At 40.4% G+C, this 19,038-nt stretch overlaps 1 protein-coding gene across 1 annotated transcript in view; it reads left to right on the top strand.

The window, feature by feature from the left end:
* The window catches only part of tspan15 (tetraspanin 15), a 44,957-nt gene that overhangs the window by 18,718 nt on the left and 7,201 nt on the right, over positions 1–19,038 (top strand). Inside the window, exons 4-6 of the mRNA XM_056278877.1 lie at positions 2,720–2,815; positions 12,750–12,866; positions 18,018–18,068. Coding sequence (XP_056134852.1) covers positions 2,720–2,815; positions 12,750–12,866; positions 18,018–18,068 — 264 coding nt within the window. The remainder of the gene's footprint in view (positions 1–2,719; positions 2,816–12,749; positions 12,867–18,017; positions 18,069–19,038) is intronic.

Raw genomic sequence — 19,038 nt, 5'->3', positions numbered from 1 at the left:
AGAAGCCCATTTTTCACTACTTAGTTGCTTTTAATGTAGGTTAAGCTAAAAATGATGGCAAAATAAAGCAGTTTGCTAAAGTTTGTCATGATAAGATGTCGTGAGGAGCAGGGGGGAGAGAATTCAGCTCAAGTTGAGCCATCATTCCTAGACACCTACTCCTGCGCCAGGTTCTCCTCAATAATTGCCAAGTAGTAAAGACATGTACATAATTTCAGTGTTAAACATCAAGCCCTGTCATCTCCTGCTGTAATCACTAAAAGTAAGCTAATTATCAGTTTCGAACTGTAGTAGCTTTATGCCTATTTAAATATTATGGTTTATTGGATATAGTTTTTGGTGCGTGTGTGTGTGTGTGTGTGTGTGTGTGTGTGTGTGTGTGTGTGTGTGTGTGTGTGTGTGTGTGTGTGTGTGTGTGTGGCCACAGTGCCAGGCTATATTCAAGTGTCTTTTTTTTTCCTTTTTTTAAACCCCCCCCCTTTTCTTCCCAATTGTACTTGGCCAATAACCCTATTTTCCAAGTCGTCCTGGTCGCTGCTCCACCCCCTCTACCAAGTCGTAGAGGGCTGCTTCCTCCAATACATGTGGAGTCACCAGCCGCTTCTTTTCACATGACAATGAGGAGTTTTGCCATTTGGGGCTCATCTCATTATTCATCCATCTCAAGATCAGTTTTACCTGTGCTGCGTAATAATAATGAATTGAACTGGGTAATGCAAGTCCCCCTCATTTTTTTTTTTCTGTCGGATTTTGAATTTCTCTCTTGGCTTCTTTTCATTCATACATTTTTTTTCTGCAGCCCCTCCTAAACATTAAAACATATCAGTGTTATATAATGGCAGGTTCTGAGATAAAATTAGAAAATGTGGCAGAATATCAATTTTAATAATTTTAATTTTTTCCAGTAACGTGAAAGAAAAAAATGTTCCACCTACTCAGATCTTGCTTTACAGAGTTCTACAAACTTCCATAACTGTAGTAACATAGGTGGTCATAGTTATTAGGTATGGTTACGCCCAGATATCTCACTTGCTATTCATCCCCGTGACAAAATATTAAGAATACTTGTTTGGTACAATGTGATTTTTGAATTCATCCCATACAGTATTTGATGTGGATTACATTTAACAGCATATTGTAATGACAAGGAAACAAACTAGAGGTATAGAAACGACCCTGTTTAACCCATATGTCACTCAGTAATTACCATTCATATTTCAATTACATGTACTTGATTATTTCTTGGTTATTTCTGCATAATCAATGGCCTGTAATTTAAAACGTTAGCTCTCTTTGTTATTCAACAGTCACCTTATTTAAATGAAAACTGTGTTAAATAGGACAGCGGCATTATCAGGTTTAATAAGGGTTTGTCGCATTGGCCATATAGGTAGACCTTTATAAGGACAAATGGATTTTGTCGCCATCCTGGAAAATGAGCTGAAAATGATTTGTCTTTTAATAAGTATATATGTCATCCTCCTGAATATCTGTGTCTCATAAGGAAAGGGCTTAATGTGCCAACTGAGAATTTATATAGGAGTGTTTAAAGCAATATATTTTGAAAAAAGACGGCGATCTCATGAAAAGATCTACACTAATTCGTTTAAGGTGAGATACAGAAGAAATTAGCAAATGGCTCAGTCTCTTTAAAATCTTTGTCTCTAGTGAGAGATGCCATCTCATTTATTATAATCCACAGTAAAAGAGAGAGTCAAAATCCAGGGTGAAATGTACAATATTAAAGCTGTAACTAATCTTGCATTATATATATTTACAGACAGTGTCATTGTATCTGAAAGTTACATATCATAGATATATATGTCATGGATTTTTGGGCTTTCCACAGAAGGCTGGTGTTGCAATAGTGGTCCATGATTGCCAAATACAGATATGTAGAAAAGAGCAGACTATGGCTGCATCTATGTGGTTGAGCCTGTACTGTGTCTGCAGTATAAATGAGATGAATGAGCAGTTTGGGCAGTGCAGAATTTGTAAGGCAGTAAGTGTGCTTGTTTTTAGGCCAATCACCCACCTCTGAGTCTTCTGTACGGCTTACTTTAACATTACCCTTCCTGTCACTGGCTGTCATTCAGTTTTAACTAAAACACAACACACCTTAAGTTTTGAAAGCTTTTCTTTCCCTGTGAGGGGGAGGTTAACAAGTGAAACGGATCGTATAGACGCACACAATAAATGGAATAGAAGTTGAGAATTTCCCAAAATGCAAACATCTCGAGTGCAAATGTTTATTCTATGAACAGACAGATGAAAATAAAGTGTAATCAAGATGTGCCTTAGTCATCCTTCTTGAGTGTAATTTTTTTTTCTTTTTCTGAGCAACTGAAATGATGGATATTTTGATGTAATTTGATCCCAATGCACCAGGTGGTCTGACACACATATAAGATGTTAAGTGCTACTTTTAATATTCCATTTCAGTAAATCGGTCACCTTGGCTGATCCCTGCAAAAGTTGACGAATGGTTGCTGACAAATTACTTCATTCTGGTATTTCCTCTTCAGCTGTCATTACCGCAGCTCTGACCTGACTGTCAAGTCTTTGTATTAGGAAAACAGAATTATAAGGTAATGAATGTAACTGTAGCGAGAATATGAAAAGTCATTGAGTGCAGCCGATGCCTTGGAAGTTTGCCTCTTGTCCATTTATCCTCCCATTTTAAATTCTGCATCTGGCTGTTTTTGTCTTTCTCTCTCAGACTCTGGACTTCTTGAATAAGAACATCCGTAAAGGGATGGTGAACTACTATGATGACTTGGACTTCAAAAACATCATGGACTTCGTTCAAAAGAAGGTAGGCTCAGGCCACTTCTCTTTTTTCAGCCCTCTTCATTGCCTGCTGGATTTCTTTTCACAGGGAAATTTGTTGATTTAAGGATTGGAATTTGCCAGATTTCTGCAGCATTCATAACCTGCTTTAGTTCTTTGAACAAATCTAAGGTTTTGTTATTCCATGGTCGAGTCAGGATTTCTTGGAGGAATCAGTTTATGGGACCAGTATCAGCTCGTTTGTGCTCACAGGAAAAGTGAGTTTACTCACAGAAAGAATTATAGTCCCACAGTCCCCCAACTGCCATGTTATTGACATATTTACTTCATCAGACTTGAACAGTTTATTCACAGTGGAATAAAAAAAAAAGTATTATGCTTACTAGCCATGTGCGTACATGTGTTTTAGTGAGTGGGTATGATCATTAAAACGAGTGATGAGTGCTGTCTAAGACACATTGTTTTGGCCTCTAATTAAAAGATGTCAGATGCTCCATTTGTGTTTGTGGGTCGGTTAGCGATGGCATGTGGGTGCTGGTTGTTTTATTTTGGGGGTTATCTTTCTGGGGTTTTTTGGTTGTGTGCATTACTGACAGCTGTGACGGGACACTTTTTCCACATTTGTGGGCAGTGGCAAACATCTTCCACTAGACCATTGTTTTATATATGGTGCAGTGCTAAAACAAAGCAAAATTAAGTGAGGGTTGCTTTAGCGATGCATGCTGAGCCGCATAAACAAGAAAGTTCCCTCCGTTTCAAGCAGAAAGGTCTATTTTAGAGTACCTCGTATTAGTTTGTGTTTGTTATCCTTGGGTGATGCTTATGAGCAACAAGTTGACACCTACCTGGAGCAACTCTGTACTAGTTGACAAATATTCTCTTATGTGCATCACGTTAACAGGCTACATGATAGCACAAACAGAATGGATAGTTGTATCTGGCCTTAAAGGAATAGTTTGGAACTTTTGAAGTCTATCCCTATTTTCTATTCACTCCTCATGTGCTACATAGGTAAGTTTAATTTTCAGTCTTCCATCCTTTTCTTCATACTTGACACACAGCTTCAGCTTGCTATCTAGGGTTCAATGCAATTAATAATGAGGGGCAAATCCACAATTCTCATTCAGTACAAAAAATGTACAGTGGTTTTGTACGGTCATTATGCTGCAACACAACCTACAAGCGACGACCAGCCGAAGTCACTCCACCATGACACAGCAACGTAAAAGCTAAGAGGGAATTTAGCAATAAAAACCATTGTAGATTTTTGAAATTACCACTCGAATATGATTGGGTAGATTGCTGTTGTATAATGTTAACTGCACGAGTAAGGCCCAATTTATACTCCAAATGTCGGCTAGCAGACAGATGTCTCTCGACAATTTTGACGTCATGAGAGACACTTTTTGTGTCTTCCAGGGCTGTCGTGTACACGACACATTTTCTTATGTCAGCTAGCAGACAAATGTCTGCTAGCCGACATTTGGAGCATAAATTGGGCTTAATGAGTATATAATAGGTAGACTTGAAAAATTCTGAAATATTCCTTTAATCAATTGGGCTGCACAACTCCTGCTAAACACCTGAGATGATGGGCTGGTTCTCTCTGGCCTGTGGGTGCTCAGGCAGTTTGACTAGACCCATTATAATGCTCTTGTTTTTTGACCTAAGTTTGAAGATTACTCGTTTCAACTCAGGAGTCAGACTCATTACAACCTTGATTGTTTTGTTTTATGGTAATGGTATGGTTTTGTCAGAAGGTCCTCAGTTAGTTATAGAGACCAGATAATAAGGACACGCTGTATCAGATCCAGTTTGTTGACATCAGACTGGCTGATTGACTCGCCAGCCAGCTCTGCTGACCTTTCTTTCTACCGCCCCTCACTTTGTTCCCATGTAGATGTGACATTCATTCCCCTGTTCTGTATCCATTAAGAGGTCCCTTTGTCTTACAAACTGGAATGAACTGGCTTAAAGTGGCAATTACTGTTTTGCAGTCATTGTCTCTGCAGAGTTAATTAAAAAGTTGTAATCACAAAATTGTGAGCTGCTGCTATAGAATTTGAAGAGGCTGCAGTTTCTCACCAAAGGAACACAGAACAACTATAAGAATTACCCTCAGCCCACCCTACTGCGTACCTTCCTTAAAGGGTTGCTTGCTCAAAGTAATTCCTGTAGGAACAACAACCACAATTGGTTTTGCAATTATAAGATTCACCTTAACCACACATGCAACTAAACGTTTCAGTCAGTCACACACTGACATAATCTACTCAGTACCAGTGCTGGGATACTGTTTCATACAAAAGTCATCATACATATTTATAAATGCATTTATGACTCATCCCAGCAGGCCTGGGTGGCAGTCTGTCTTTAGAACTGTAAAACAACCAAAATCACTTTGAGCATTTAGTTATAAAGCCTCATTGGTTCTCTTTTCAAATGCATGAAGATGTGAAAATATTTACTCTGTTATTCAGATGCCTTTTCGTCTGGTGCATATCGAGGAAGTGGGTGAAAACTGCTTTGTTTTCTGGTGAAAACCACACAAATGTCAGCAAAATTGGCCACTGTTGTTGCTAGTGGAATGTGACGCAAAGCACAAACGGAAACGGGTTTCAAAATTCCCAGTTAATCACCAGTCTGTCATATGAAAACAAATGAGGAATTAATTTCTCACCAAAAAGGTGCAAAGAAAAAATAACAAGTTATTAATATAAGCTTGTCAAAAATAAAATGCATTAAAACTTAGTTTAGAAAGTGTGGTTTCACTTGACTTGTCAGTTGGGGAGGTTCAGGCATGTGCCAGCTCCTGTGTTGCCCTTTTAGATAAACTGATCAGTCAAGCCATTTCTCCATTATTGACACCCAGCATCGCCTGATTGGCCTGGAGAAGCCCTGATAAATTGGTTGGGTGTCGAGAGGATTTTCTATCCATCAGTTAAAAGACCGAGACAAATGAAACTATTGGTGTGAAACTATTGCCCCTCTACGGCTACACAGAGCTAGGGTAGATAAAGATGGGGTAAAGTTGTACCAAGTACCCCGTTGTCAAGCATGTCTGTAAAATTTAGCAAGATTTAGTTGAAACTGCCTTTCGATGCAATTCATAATATCACCATTGTATAGTTTTACTCCTATTAAGTCAGTTACAGAAATCGATGGCATACCGCATTTTGGTTCACCCTCTGTCCCTGTGTTTGTGTAGTTTCAGATGTGGGAACATACACTGCAGCCAAATCTGTAACTAATGTTGGAGATGAAAAATAATACAGACCTTCATTGATCTAAAACTGTAATATATAATGTGGTTTCTTCCCTTCTGTTTTCTCCTCATAGTGGCAGTGTTTAGAGCAGGCTTTGCAAGTGCCTTTTATAATATCCTGACTCTTTATTTCATCATTGGTACTCCAGGTTGAGAAGAACTCCTAACCATGGCTATGTAAGGCATGTTTTATTCACAAAAATACACAGCGAATGGAAACTCTAACTACGGTTGTACTCGCTGGTGATCACGCTGGATGCATTGCAAACCCAAGCCATGTTTTTGCAGAATACTAGTTACTGCACAGACCCCCCGGAAAGTACCTGTTGACTGATCATAAAGAATGCAGAGAAAGCACAGCCCATTTGACACTGAATATAGAGTTACGTTTCAGTGCAGCCCGTCTGATATGCATGAGGTCTTAGTGGGGAAATATATCCCAATACTTGAGCTAATTAAGTTTATCAGTGCCATGGTCACTTTACGGCTGTGCTCTCCACATTTTAAACTATGGAGTGAAACGAAATTCCTACCTTACATTTTCCATTACAAAGGTGAAGCTACAGAGGGACGATAACCCCTCCAAAAAGCAGCGTCAAGTTCATTTTCATTCTACACAGGCACATGTACTAAGTTAACCTTAAAAATGTAAGTCTGAAAAAACCTAGCATCTTTTTAAAAACAGCAATCAGTCTCAAAAAAAAAAAAGAAAAACAAAAGAAGAAAGAAGCCGTGCCACCAAAGTTGAGCGAATGATAACATCGAATTGGATTTTTAAGAAAAACTTGCAGAAACAATGGTGGACTCTTGCTGAACATTTATATTATGTACGGGTTGTCCTGACTGAATCTTGTATTTCTGAAGTGTCCTTCAGAGCTTAATGAACCTTATTGATTTTCCCATTGATGTCCATTTGTTCAAGGGCCATGCCCATGGTGCTAGTCTCCTGAGGTCATAAAGTATATTCTGTATTTAGGAGAAAATATCAATTACTTACCTTTGTTTTTAATGTGGATATGTTATTAATTTTATTGTTTTGTCTGTGGACTTTTTTTTTTATACTCTTGTCAAGCATTTTTTAACCTTGGTTCAAAGAAATGCTTTATGAATATTTTACTTTACAAATTACAGGAACTAAAGGGCCGCTCTTGAGATATATGTTTTTTTCTGTAGGACGCTGAAGATATGTGTGGGCCTCCCCACATCAGACTCCAAATAATCTTTATAAACAAATACATAACATTACAGCTGATGATTATTTATTTATTATTTGTTTACTTACTTATCTTTTTGCAAATGAAGTCGTTTGTTTTTTGTTAGCATTTCCCTGTTCATTTCTTTGGAAATAGTTGGTGGGCAGATCATCACATGTTGAAAGGAAACCTGTGGGGAGCTTTTGATCACATCTCAAATAGAAAGTGACAGAGAGGAGGGGACTAGGTAGCTAGAGGACCACCTACCTGTAGCAGGTACTTCCTACCGGGGAATGGTGTGTTCCTAGCTGATATAAGTCAACTTCATTTCCTTTTGAGGCTTTTAGGCATCCCAATAAGAAAGTTTATCACACTGACCTGATGGCGAGGTATGTCATGTGTCTTAATGCCGGTAGCGTGCTCGTGTTGCTGCAGTCCTCCACCTTGCCATGGTGCAGCATGCTATTACAGGTGTCTTGCACAAAAACGTGTAATTACCATTAAGAGGAAATAAGCCATTAATCCAGTAAATTGAAATAGATAAAAATAGATTATAAATACGAGCACACATCAAATTCAAAAAAAGTTGCCAGAATGTGCAAGTTGTGTTGAAATGTGTAGAGCACACAAGGACCATTTCTTCAGAGGTTTCCTCATGTGGATCTGAAGTTACCAGGACCAGACAGGAATCATTTGTATTGCTTTGATTTAGAGTCAAAATATGTTACATAGGTATACTTAGAACTACTGCTTCCACATGATACATTTTCAAATGTTCATATAGTTCAAACTGAGGTTTTTGCCACAGTACAGGAAGAATTAGTCGTAGGAGCAGTAGATACTCCTTCATCAACAGAAGTGTCAGATGTTGTGGCTGATGAGGTTCTCCAAAATGTCAAGAACAGCTCAGGCTGGACGGTTTGGAGACAAAGCAAGAGAGGCAAGATTGAGATGACTTGGAGATGTGTGGAGGAGAGATGCTCCAAAGTGAAGCACACTTCAAGGGTATTGTTTGAATTGTTTCATAATCTATAACAAAAACACCAGGTAATACACCCTGGTATTTTCACATCCTCGACTTGTAAAAATTATGGACTTTGCAGCTTCATACTGCATTAAAGTCATTCATCTTGTTGGTAATCACTCGAATTACAGAACCCCGCCATTGAAAATAGTCCAGCTTGAAGAAGCCTTTGGCATGGGTTTATATTTGTGCTATATTTCTGTGCGTGTGAGGGGATATTTTAAGCCAAATTTTCTCGGTCTTGTTCTCCGAAAAGTCTTGAATTTTTTTTAAAATGTGATTTTATTATCAATATATCAAAATGAAGCTGATAAGACACTCAAATAAATCTTGATATTATTTCAAGAATAATAAACACGTATTTTCAACCATTTTTCAAGTGTACACCCCCCCCCGTCCCCAAAATGGCTCCTCCCCAGTCACTTCCTTCTTTATCGTAGCTCAGTGAAAATGTTTGAAGGCGGCGTCTGATAGCATCATCTGCCATCATCAAGTTTGGACTTTCCAACCACATTAGTGTTTACGACTGACACAATGAAGAACATGGCTGTATGCCATTTTTGATAAGGTCCACCCCTAAAATTGCTGGGCCAGCAGTTTGCATGTTGTCAAAACTGTATCAATAAGATATTACTCAACAGTTAAATCAAACGGGTCAGAAGTGTCACCATTAAGACATTCAAATGCCTCTTAAATTATAAGTATTGTCTTTTTTTGGTAAGTAGTTATGTGATTAAGGAATCGCATTTTGATGAGAATTGATCAGTACAAAAACAGATAGTTACACCATACAGTGTTTCTGTTATGAGTGTGATTATTCTACTATATTAAGTCCTCATTTTGAGTGGAATATAGGTTAATGTTACTTGAATCAGTTCATCTGGACACAACGTATGTTGAGCGAAGACCCTGTTTACACTTGGTGTGAAAAGCGTTCTGGGTGATCGGATCACAAGTGGACAGCGAGACACATCGCTGTTTACACCTGTGTCTATCATGCGTCTCCAAATGCATCCTGCTGACCACTTGTGATCAGATTTCATTACGAAGAAGAAGAAGAAGAAGACGAAGAAGTTTTTTTTTTAATCAAGACTTAAAATGTACAAACACATCAAACAAAGCCAGTATAGTCTAAAAAAAACAGAGTAGGCTAAGAACAATACATCAAACATGTCAAAGACAATGAGAACGAAGAAGAAGAAGATTTCGTTACTGTCTATGTCACCTGCGCTACAAGGTCAAAGGGCCTCAGTCAAGCGCCAGATTTGCTGACTAGCTGTGAAAGCAATAGCTAATGTTTGAAGATGTTTCAAGCACTAATATACATGTACGGACTATTCCAGCTGTTGAGATTGACAGGACAAAGTCATTTGCGACTTGCAAAACAACGTAGGTCAAGGTGAAAAAGGAAGAATGTTAGAAAAGCGGTGGCTTTCACTGCTAGCCACAAGGCCGCAAAGAGATATGGGTGAGACCTCGATCTCAACATTGGTGGTAGACGATAGTGCTTGGAACATTCACAAATGAATGTTCAGAATGCTACTGCTCGAGTCCTTACTAAAACCAAAAGAGTGGATCACGTCACTCCAGTCCTGAGGTCGCTACACTGGCTTCCTATCTGTCAAAGAATTGATTTTAAAAACTCTTCTGTTGGTTTATAAAGCACTGAATGATTTAGGGCCAAAATAAATTTCTGATCTTCTGTTGCGATATGAACCATCCAGACCTTTCAGATCATCTGGGATAGGCCTGCTTTCTCTCCCCATAGTCAAAAATAAACATGGAGAGGCAGCTTTCAGTTTTTATGCACTGCATATCTGGAACAAACTCCCGGAACACTACGGGTCTGCTGCAACTCTCGGTTCTTTTAAATCAAGGCCGAAGACTTTCTTCTTTGCTGCTGGCTGTTATCAAATAAAACTTCCAAGCTTTTGATTTTCATCTTACACTGCACTGTAACGTTTACTCTCTTTTTATTTGTTTTTAAATGTCTTTTATTGCCTTATGTTGCTTCTCTTAATGCCTTCTGTGTTTTATGTAAATCACTTTGAATTGCCTTGATGCTGAAGTGCGCTATATAAATAAATTGCCTTGCCTTCCTCTTTCTACCATTCTCTCTGTCATCCTCATTTGTTTTCTCCCTCCTCCTTTGTCTCTCTTTGAGAAAGCAGTTTTAATGAATGACGGCACTAATATTAACTCACTGGGCTGTTATGAATGGCATTCGACAACTGCACAGCTGCCTTACACAGGAAAACAAAAGGAAAGGGTAGAAATCAACAAAACTGAGTTGAATTTTGGATTGAGGCCCCAAAAGGATCCTAAAATATGGTGTTTCTTATTGGTAATAGTTTAGCATTCTAATGAGCCTGGGTCCCAGGCTAGGGATGATGAGGCTACATTTCTAATAGCCAGTCCTGAGTTGAAACTCCTTGAATGAAATGTTATTCCATTCCAAATAAGCATGGATTTTGGAATTAAAAAAAATAGTTGGAGTGAAATTGTTGGGTTGAAATTAACAACACAAAATCTGCGGTTCGTTCAAGTATTGAACAAGTTATGGTGTTTGGTAAATGTGCGTTGGGGGGTCATATGCAGCCTATTAAGAGGCAACTCAGTATGAGTGTTATGTTCTGTACAAATGAATTGTGATGTGATTTTAATTGAATGCTGTGAAACTCATTTTACCACAATCCCAGTTTATCAGTGGAGCGGGAAGATCTTCGAAACAGAAGTCATCACATTGAAACTCCAAATCAATACAAATTCAGGAAAACGTTTCAAACATTTAATCTTGATTTAAACCAATTAAAATGAAATGCTTTAAGGTACAATCTTTGTCACTCTAAGCTCCTGTATTTTGCTTGGGAAATGTAAATGTTTGCAGCATTTAGGAGTTCTTTTGATCATTAAAAATTTAGGAAGTAATCGGTTGAATTTACAATTCACCAAAAACAATCATTAATTCATAAAAACATGCTCCGGTCAGTAAGTCACTTCTCTTCAGGAGTTCAAAGAAGGTTGAATCAGTTCATCTTGATACGTTTATTGACGATTGTCAATAAACATTGTATCCAGATGAACTGATTCAACCTTCTTTGATTTTCTTACCTGGATTATTGAGCATGCATCAAGACACTTCTCTTCAGGGGAAGCTCAGGATTGGAAAACATAAATATTGAATGTGCTGGGACATGAAAAATGGAGGACAAAATTTGAAGGGACCTTAACCATGTAACAAGAATGAATGCTATTGGCTATCTCCTGTTTTGTTGTGCTGGATGCTTTTCTTTTTCTTTTGTTGTTAATGACTTCTTGGTTTGGTTTTACTCGGTTTTCTTCATGAGACAGATAGTGCTGTAGACAGATAGTGCTGTCTACCCACACACTTTCAAGTAAGACTTGAATAGTTCTGACATTATTGACTCTGCTCGCCCTATTATACCTCACCACATACCGGGCTCCCTTCCTTCTACAGTTTCTCATCAAAATATCATTGTGCTGTTACAGAGAGAGAGGTTAGTGAAGTATGGCTTTTTAATGTAATCACATTTGTCTTTTCGCAAAGCAAAATGAGAGATGAAAATGTTGAAACCCTACCGTAGATTAAAATGGACTCTGTGGTGCACCCAATCTGGTTCTATCCTTGCCTGGTTTAGCCGGTGGATGCATTGTGCTGCCGGAAAAGTATAATTTTCCCACTTTAGAAGAGATGAGACACTTCTTGCAAGGCTAAGCAGATCAACTTACTTAGCAGCATCCGCTGAATGGAGTCAAGGGTCTCTCTGCAGACTGATGGCAGTCTGCTGCATATTCAAATTTTCTCAAGCACATGCATATGAGTTCACAAGACTGAAAATTCAGAGCTTTGGCTCGAAGCCTTTGCTGCTACCAAAAGTCATCGGTTAACCTCTGCTTGTCCTGTCCTGAGAAAGATGTTACAGCTATTGAGTGGGCCAATGACAGATAAGGTTATTAAATGATTGCGGCACTAAAACAACAAAATTCATAATGTTACGGAAGTATTATGTCAAGACATCTGCGAGATCGAGGGCCAACAGCAGAACACTTGGTAAGATAACGAAGTTGCCTTAACAGCCTAATATTAGCGCTGATCACAAATCCCCTCATTCTTTGAATAAACTGTCACCTTGTAGACGGCACAATGAGAATATACCAATTACTAATGGAGAAATTGTGGAAGCGATTGAAATTCAACACATGCACACATGTGCATGAAAACTCTCGTTAACTACGCCACACCACAGCCCAAATTTGACTCATGTAAGCAAACAAGAAAATGTTGCTTACCAAGTGCTTGTTTTGTATCGATGCATTTTCACCCATTTCCTCTTGAATGTCTCTCTCTAACCGTTGTTTTCTCTTTGTCTGCTCCTGTCTCTTCCACAATGAAACTCTTCCCTTTCATACCCTCTTTTCTCTCTTCCTCCACCCGTCTCTCTTTTTTCTCTGCCAGTTTAAGTGTTGCGGAGGTCAAGAGTTTAAGGACTGGCAAGTTAACATGTACCACAACTGTTCAGCACCTGGACCATTAGCCTGCGGTGTCCCCTATACCTGTTGCATCTCTCCAAAGGTAAGTGTCACCATTAATATTACAAGTATGGCTGCTAATCCTTCTGCTTTCATTGTGTTATGGAGTTCCTGTCTGTTTGGGGATGTACTTTACCAGCTTCGTTGCAACTAAATTAATGTTAATGCTACTTCTTGCTGCCACCATGAACACCTACCGTGATCTAATAATAATACTGTTATACTGTATGGAGCCTAATGCCTGTGGTTTTCCACTATACTGGACCATTGCTCTCAATAAAGCTCTCAATTTACCAGTCAATCTTCGTTCCAACCCTCACCTATGGTCATGAGCTTTGGGTAGTGACCGAAAGGGTGAGATCGTGGATACAAGCAGCTGAAATGAGTTTCCTCTGTGGGGTGTCTGGGCTCAGCCTTAGAGATAGGGTGAGGAGCTCGGCCATCCGGAGGGAGCTCAGAGTAGAGCCGCTGCTCCTTCGCATCGAAAGGAGCCAGTTGAGGTGGTTCAGGCATCTGATTAGGATGCCCCCTGGGCACCTTCCTTTGGAGGTTTACCAGTTACTGCCAACTGGGAGGAGACCCCGGGGTAGACCCAGAACTCGCTGGAGGGACTACATGTACAATCTGTCCTGGGAATGCCTCAGGATCCCCCAGGAGGAGCTGGAGGGCGTTGCTGGGGAGAAGGGACGTCTGGAGTGCCCTACTTAGCTTGCTGCCACCACAACCCGACCCCGGAGAAGCAGCTGATTATGAATGAATGAATGAATGAACGAATGCAACATTGCTAATACTGTATTTTCGCTGCTGCAACACTAACATCAACAGCATCAACAAAATTGTTTTTATTAATACTACTATTACTTTTCTACTTTGAGGTCTGTATTCCCCGTGCCTCATACATTATTCCACTGTATTACTGCAGCTATTACAGCCAATATACAATGGAAACCACTTGTAGCGATCATGTCCGTCCAGACGGATATGATCGCTACAAGTAATCAATCCCTTTAAGAGTCCATGAGATAACTGAAAATATTAACCTTTAATTGTTATCAATGTTGTGATCGGGGTGTTTGAGATGCAATGACACATTCAGCTTAACTTTAGAGCCTTTGCTATTGCCTGTTCTAATCGCTGGTGTACAGGGAAATGTTAGTGTCCCACGGGAAGTGATGCGTTTTATGTAGCATCCTGCTACCCGTAGTAGCGACTCTCTAGGCGCCCGGGTAGTGTAGCGGTCTTTTCCGTTGCCTACCAGCACGGGGGTCAGTGGTTCAAATCCCCGTGTTACCTCCAGCTTGGTTGGGCATCTCTACAGACACAATTGGCTGTGTCTGCGGGAGGGAAGCCGGATGAGAAGAGTAGGTTAATTGGCCAAGTGCAATTGGGGAGAAAAGGGGTGGGGAATATTACTACTTTACTATATGTTATATATATATTACACTATTACTACTATTACTGCTGCTACTTGTCTGCCACACTACCACTATTACTACTATCACTACCACTACTACTAACACTACCACGATTACCACTACATCTACTATTGCTACTACTACTACTACTACTACCACTACCACCACTACTACTACTATTACCACTACCACTATTACTGCACTGCTACTACCACTACTACTACTGCTGCTACCACTACTACTATCATTTAACTGTATGGAACAATGACTTGTGGCACATCTTTTAAAGTTTTTTTCTGGAATATGCTGAGAGTCACTTTCACACTTAGAAGCTGTCATACAAATTATTTTCACTTCTTGGACCCTGAGCAGCTCAGACTATTAAGGCATTAAAGCAAAGGATTTAGTTTACCTCTGCCCTTTTCCATAGTTCTCCACATAAATCTGGTTTTTCATTTTGATGAAGTTATTACTGTTTTTATAGATAATGACTTACGGTTCAATTTGAATTCATTGTAAAGCATTCAGATTAAGAATGCTGGCTACGTGCCCAAAATGTAAAATAAAAGATTACAGAATATATTTATGAAATATAAAGTTGAAAGCACCAGCACTTCCTGTATTTGTACTGTGATGGCAGTCCCCAGGCATAACTGGATTCACTGGAAAAAGCCCCAGGACCAGTTGGCTGAGGAAACACTTATCAATGGTCAACTCCTTCCCCTGTTGTTCCTTCCTCCCACTTCCTGTCTTTCTCCCCCCCCCCCCCATTTACCTCTTCTTTCAGTTATCTTCGATCCAATGTAATATGCTTTGCTGGCGTCAAAGTTCAGGGCAGTGTGGCCAAAGTATGAAAATTAAAGATATTTTTCTCCCCTTGAGTGTGGGTTTGTGGATATGTGGCTGTATGGCTACAAGTCCAAATTTAATTGCTTCAGCAAGTTGGCCTTTTTTTCATCCATCTCTTTTTTACATTTCCCTTCCTCTTTTGATACCTCGCTCATTACCTCTCACACATACATTCTCCCTCAAACACAATTATCTGTGCCGCTCTACACTGTCTGCAACTCCATCCAATTTACACTTCTTGGTCATCCTGCCTTGGGAACCAGTGTTGGTGTTTTATCTTTTTTTTTTCCAAGCATTTCTCACCTTTCTTTCATTGTCTCACCTACCATGACCCCCCTGTTTCTCTATCCCTTTCTGTTCCTCTCCCGGTTTCTCTCTCACTTCCCCTAATGAGTGACAGGCTACACTTTTGGAAGAGACTGCTCCCATAGCGTTGATACAGGGAGGAAAGACGTTGCCATTTTGTAGCTTTGCATCCTCTCCAGAATCTGTTGCATGTCCCGGGCGTCTCCCTTTACTCCTTCTCCTCAGCATGTTCGCCGGTTCAACTTAGACCGTCACCACCTGAGTCAAGACTTTTCTGTATCTTCTTTTCCTGTCAGATTTGAATTTACGAGGTGTGTGTGTGTGTGTGTGTGTGTGTGTGTGTGTGTGTGTGTGTGTGTCTGTATTGTAGCGCTTGTTTCTTGTACAACCGGTTATAGTATGTGCATATATGACAGCTAAAGGGTATTTGTATGATTGTGTTGATGTTTTTGGGGTGTTTAATTGCTGTATGGTATGTTTTGTGCACGTTGGGTGTATGCTTCATTGATTCAGTTTCTGCGTTTTACTCACGCTTGCATTCATATTGTTCGTTACCAATGTCTCATGTTTATCCCTATAGTTAATATTTCATCTTCTAATGTAAAGCACATTGAGCTTACTTGTAATGAAATGTGCTATATACATAAAATTGCCATTGTTGCAAGTGCGTTTGACGAAAATGTTGCACCTGCGATTCCCCCATGGAAATCATAGCATTCAAGAGACCCGAGTCGGCTGCTGCCTTTGTGCACAAACTTCCTGCTACTTCCTGATACTCGTAACAAAACGCCGACGCCATCGAGGATAAGCTAGGTGACAGAAAAAGCGAAGGGAACTTTTAAAGATTGTGAAAAGGTGAAAACCCCCTTCTGCCCCCGTCTGTCTCAAACCTCCCTCTGTCAGACGGGGTCAGGCTGGCTGCCTCCATTCCCACTGTGCAAAGGAGACTGGTAGTTCAGCTTGTTTGAATATGAAAACCACAAGCTCAAGGTCATGCGGCTTGGATGACCTCACAGACACACACACTCACATATGCAATAGATACACCCACACACACACACCTCTCACTAATAGCACCCCTGGTAGAATTACTGACAGTTATTGTTTGCTTTTAAAATTACACCCACACACCGAGACGCAGTTTTTTTTCTTGGGTAAAAACATCCTCACTTGTTTTGTGGTCGATGTTTGGCTTTGGAGCCATTCTACTCACTAACAGAGCTGATTCCCCTCAAGGGTCTGTGTATAACTGTGTGTATACAGACCCCATATCTCTCTCACGCAAACACACTTTATCACCCCTGGTGGTGGTAATGTGTGCTTGCATGCGAGAGATAGAGGCAAGACGTTGTCTTTGTGTCTGTACTTTATTTCTGTCAGTAATCTTACTGTTTTTTTTTTGTTTGTTTTTTCTGTCAGTGAGGTAGAAATGCTGTTTTATGTGGCCACATGATTCCAACCATTGACTTAAGGGCCGTCTACACCAAGAACGATAACTATAACGTTAATATATCTTAAAAATCGTACTAACGCAAGTGGATGGTGGAGTCAACACCACAACTATAATGACAACGATAGTGGCGAATGATATCGCTGGGCTCACTTTCAGAGCAATTTGATGAACAATAGAAACTCACAGCCAATCAAAATCCATCCGAATTTACAGGGCGTCATGTTCAACATGGCAGATGACATCACGGGGGGACTCATCATTGAGTTTCCAAAAAAACACCCCTGTTTGATAAAACGGAGCCCTGGGGTAGTCCAACCTTAAGGGTCATCCCGAGTCGTCCCCTGTGTGGAGTTTGCATGTTCTCCCTGTGTCTGCGTGGGTTACTTCCGCTGCTCTGGTTTCCTCCCACAGTCCAAAGACATGTAGGTCAGGTGAATCGGCCGTACTTAATTGTCCCTAGGTGTGAATGTGTGTGTGTGTGGAGGGGGCCTTTGATGGCCAGGTGGCCTGTCCAGGGTGTCTCCCCACCCGCCGCCCAATGACTGCTGGGATAGGCTCCAGCATCCCCTCAACCCTGAGAGCAGGATAAATGGTTTGGATAATGGATGGATGGATGTTTAGACACACTGCCAAACGGTCTTTGGCGCTGACGGGGTCTCTGAAGTTCGTTTGGTCCTTACTGATATCCTCTTCGACGATCGCCAGGGTACCATCAAATTGATGTTGACCCATACAAAATATGAATAAATTTGTCTTCAAAAGACAACGCTCATTACAGTGTTGGATTCTCCTAACTCCTCTTGTCTTTGAAGAACTTTGTAATCCCATACCCTTCTGGTTTTTGTTTTCTTTCTCTGTGCAACATAGAGGAGCAACTGGTCATCAATATCCCTTTTCCTAAACCGCCGACACAGCTGAAGCATGCAGCGGGTGCTTGGTGCCACTCTTCACAGAACCTTGTGGTTCATCAGTGTGGATGCTGACCTCGTTATCGTTATACTTGTCGTTATCGTTGACTTTCATGGTGTGGACGGCCCTTTAGAACCCACCTCTTCCTTTCTACAGTGAAAATCACCTTAACAGGTCTAGAAAGAGGTGTGTGATACTCTTGGATTGATAATGTCTCTCTCTCTCTCTCTCTCTCTCTCTCTCTCTCCTTGTTCCCTTCAAGCCTAATGAGGTTGCCAACACTCTGTGTGGGCATGGCGTGTTGAAAAAAGAGGTAAGACCTTCGTGGCTCATCATTAAAATAGACAAGAGCTGCTGTTTTTTTATTCCCATTTCAGCATGGCCGGATTAACCCACCAGGGGCCCCCCGGGGCATGCACGTCCATTGCCCCCCCACCCCCCATCAGATAGGCTACGCAAACAATACTAAACATTGTTAAATGTAAAACTAATGCAAATACCCAACATGGTAGTCAACACTATGCCAATCTGCATGGGATTCGGATGGCGACTACAAAGTACAACACAATTTTGAATCGCAAAACAAACAGAGGTGAGAATAGCAGCTCACAGCATCGCAAACATATTGCGAAGCCTTCTTCCCACTTACAACGGCTTACCAGCAGGGAATAAATGTTTGTTTCAGAGCAAATAATTTAGTGAAATATGGGCATATTTTAGTAAAACTATCTGTTTTAATTATTTTTCAGTATGGGCATTCTAGCCAGCACATTTGTTTAACTATACACAATGAAACGATGAATTTGATCATAAGCATCGAGTTTGCGCTATGTCAGACTTTGTTGCACTCTTAACTGCTACAATGTAAACATAAGGCGCAAACTCTTCAAACCGGTATTGTGATATATTTAGAAACCACCCCCGATATATTTAGTACGTTTATATTTGTGTTATCTATGGCTGTGCTTCAAACGAGTCCCTAGCAACCGAAAAAGGCTTCCTCTTCGACTCCAGGTTTCTTATACTGTCTATGTCGCAGACTGTGAAAGTATGATGACGTTATAGTGATACTACACAAAGTTAAGTCACTCATATAATGCGAATTGCTTGAGTCCGATTATTTCAGGTCACCTTCATCAATGGAGAAATCAGTAGAGACTGTAGCTTGGGGCCCCGCATCGCGACGCAGGGTTGGAACAAACGTCCCTTGTAGGGTATGATTGGAGATCCCTACTATACGCGAACACAATACCCCTGATCTTTTGGGGCCCCTCGTGGTCCGG

Source organism: Lampris incognitus, chromosome 4 (genome assembly GCF_029633865.1).
Source record: "Lampris incognitus isolate fLamInc1 chromosome 4, fLamInc1.hap2, whole genome shotgun sequence".
Taxonomy (NCBI): domain Eukaryota; kingdom Metazoa; phylum Chordata; class Actinopteri; order Lampriformes; family Lampridae; genus Lampris; species Lampris incognitus.
Note: the sequence above shows the minus strand (reverse complement) of the source record. Positions and strands in the feature narration are given on the sequence as shown.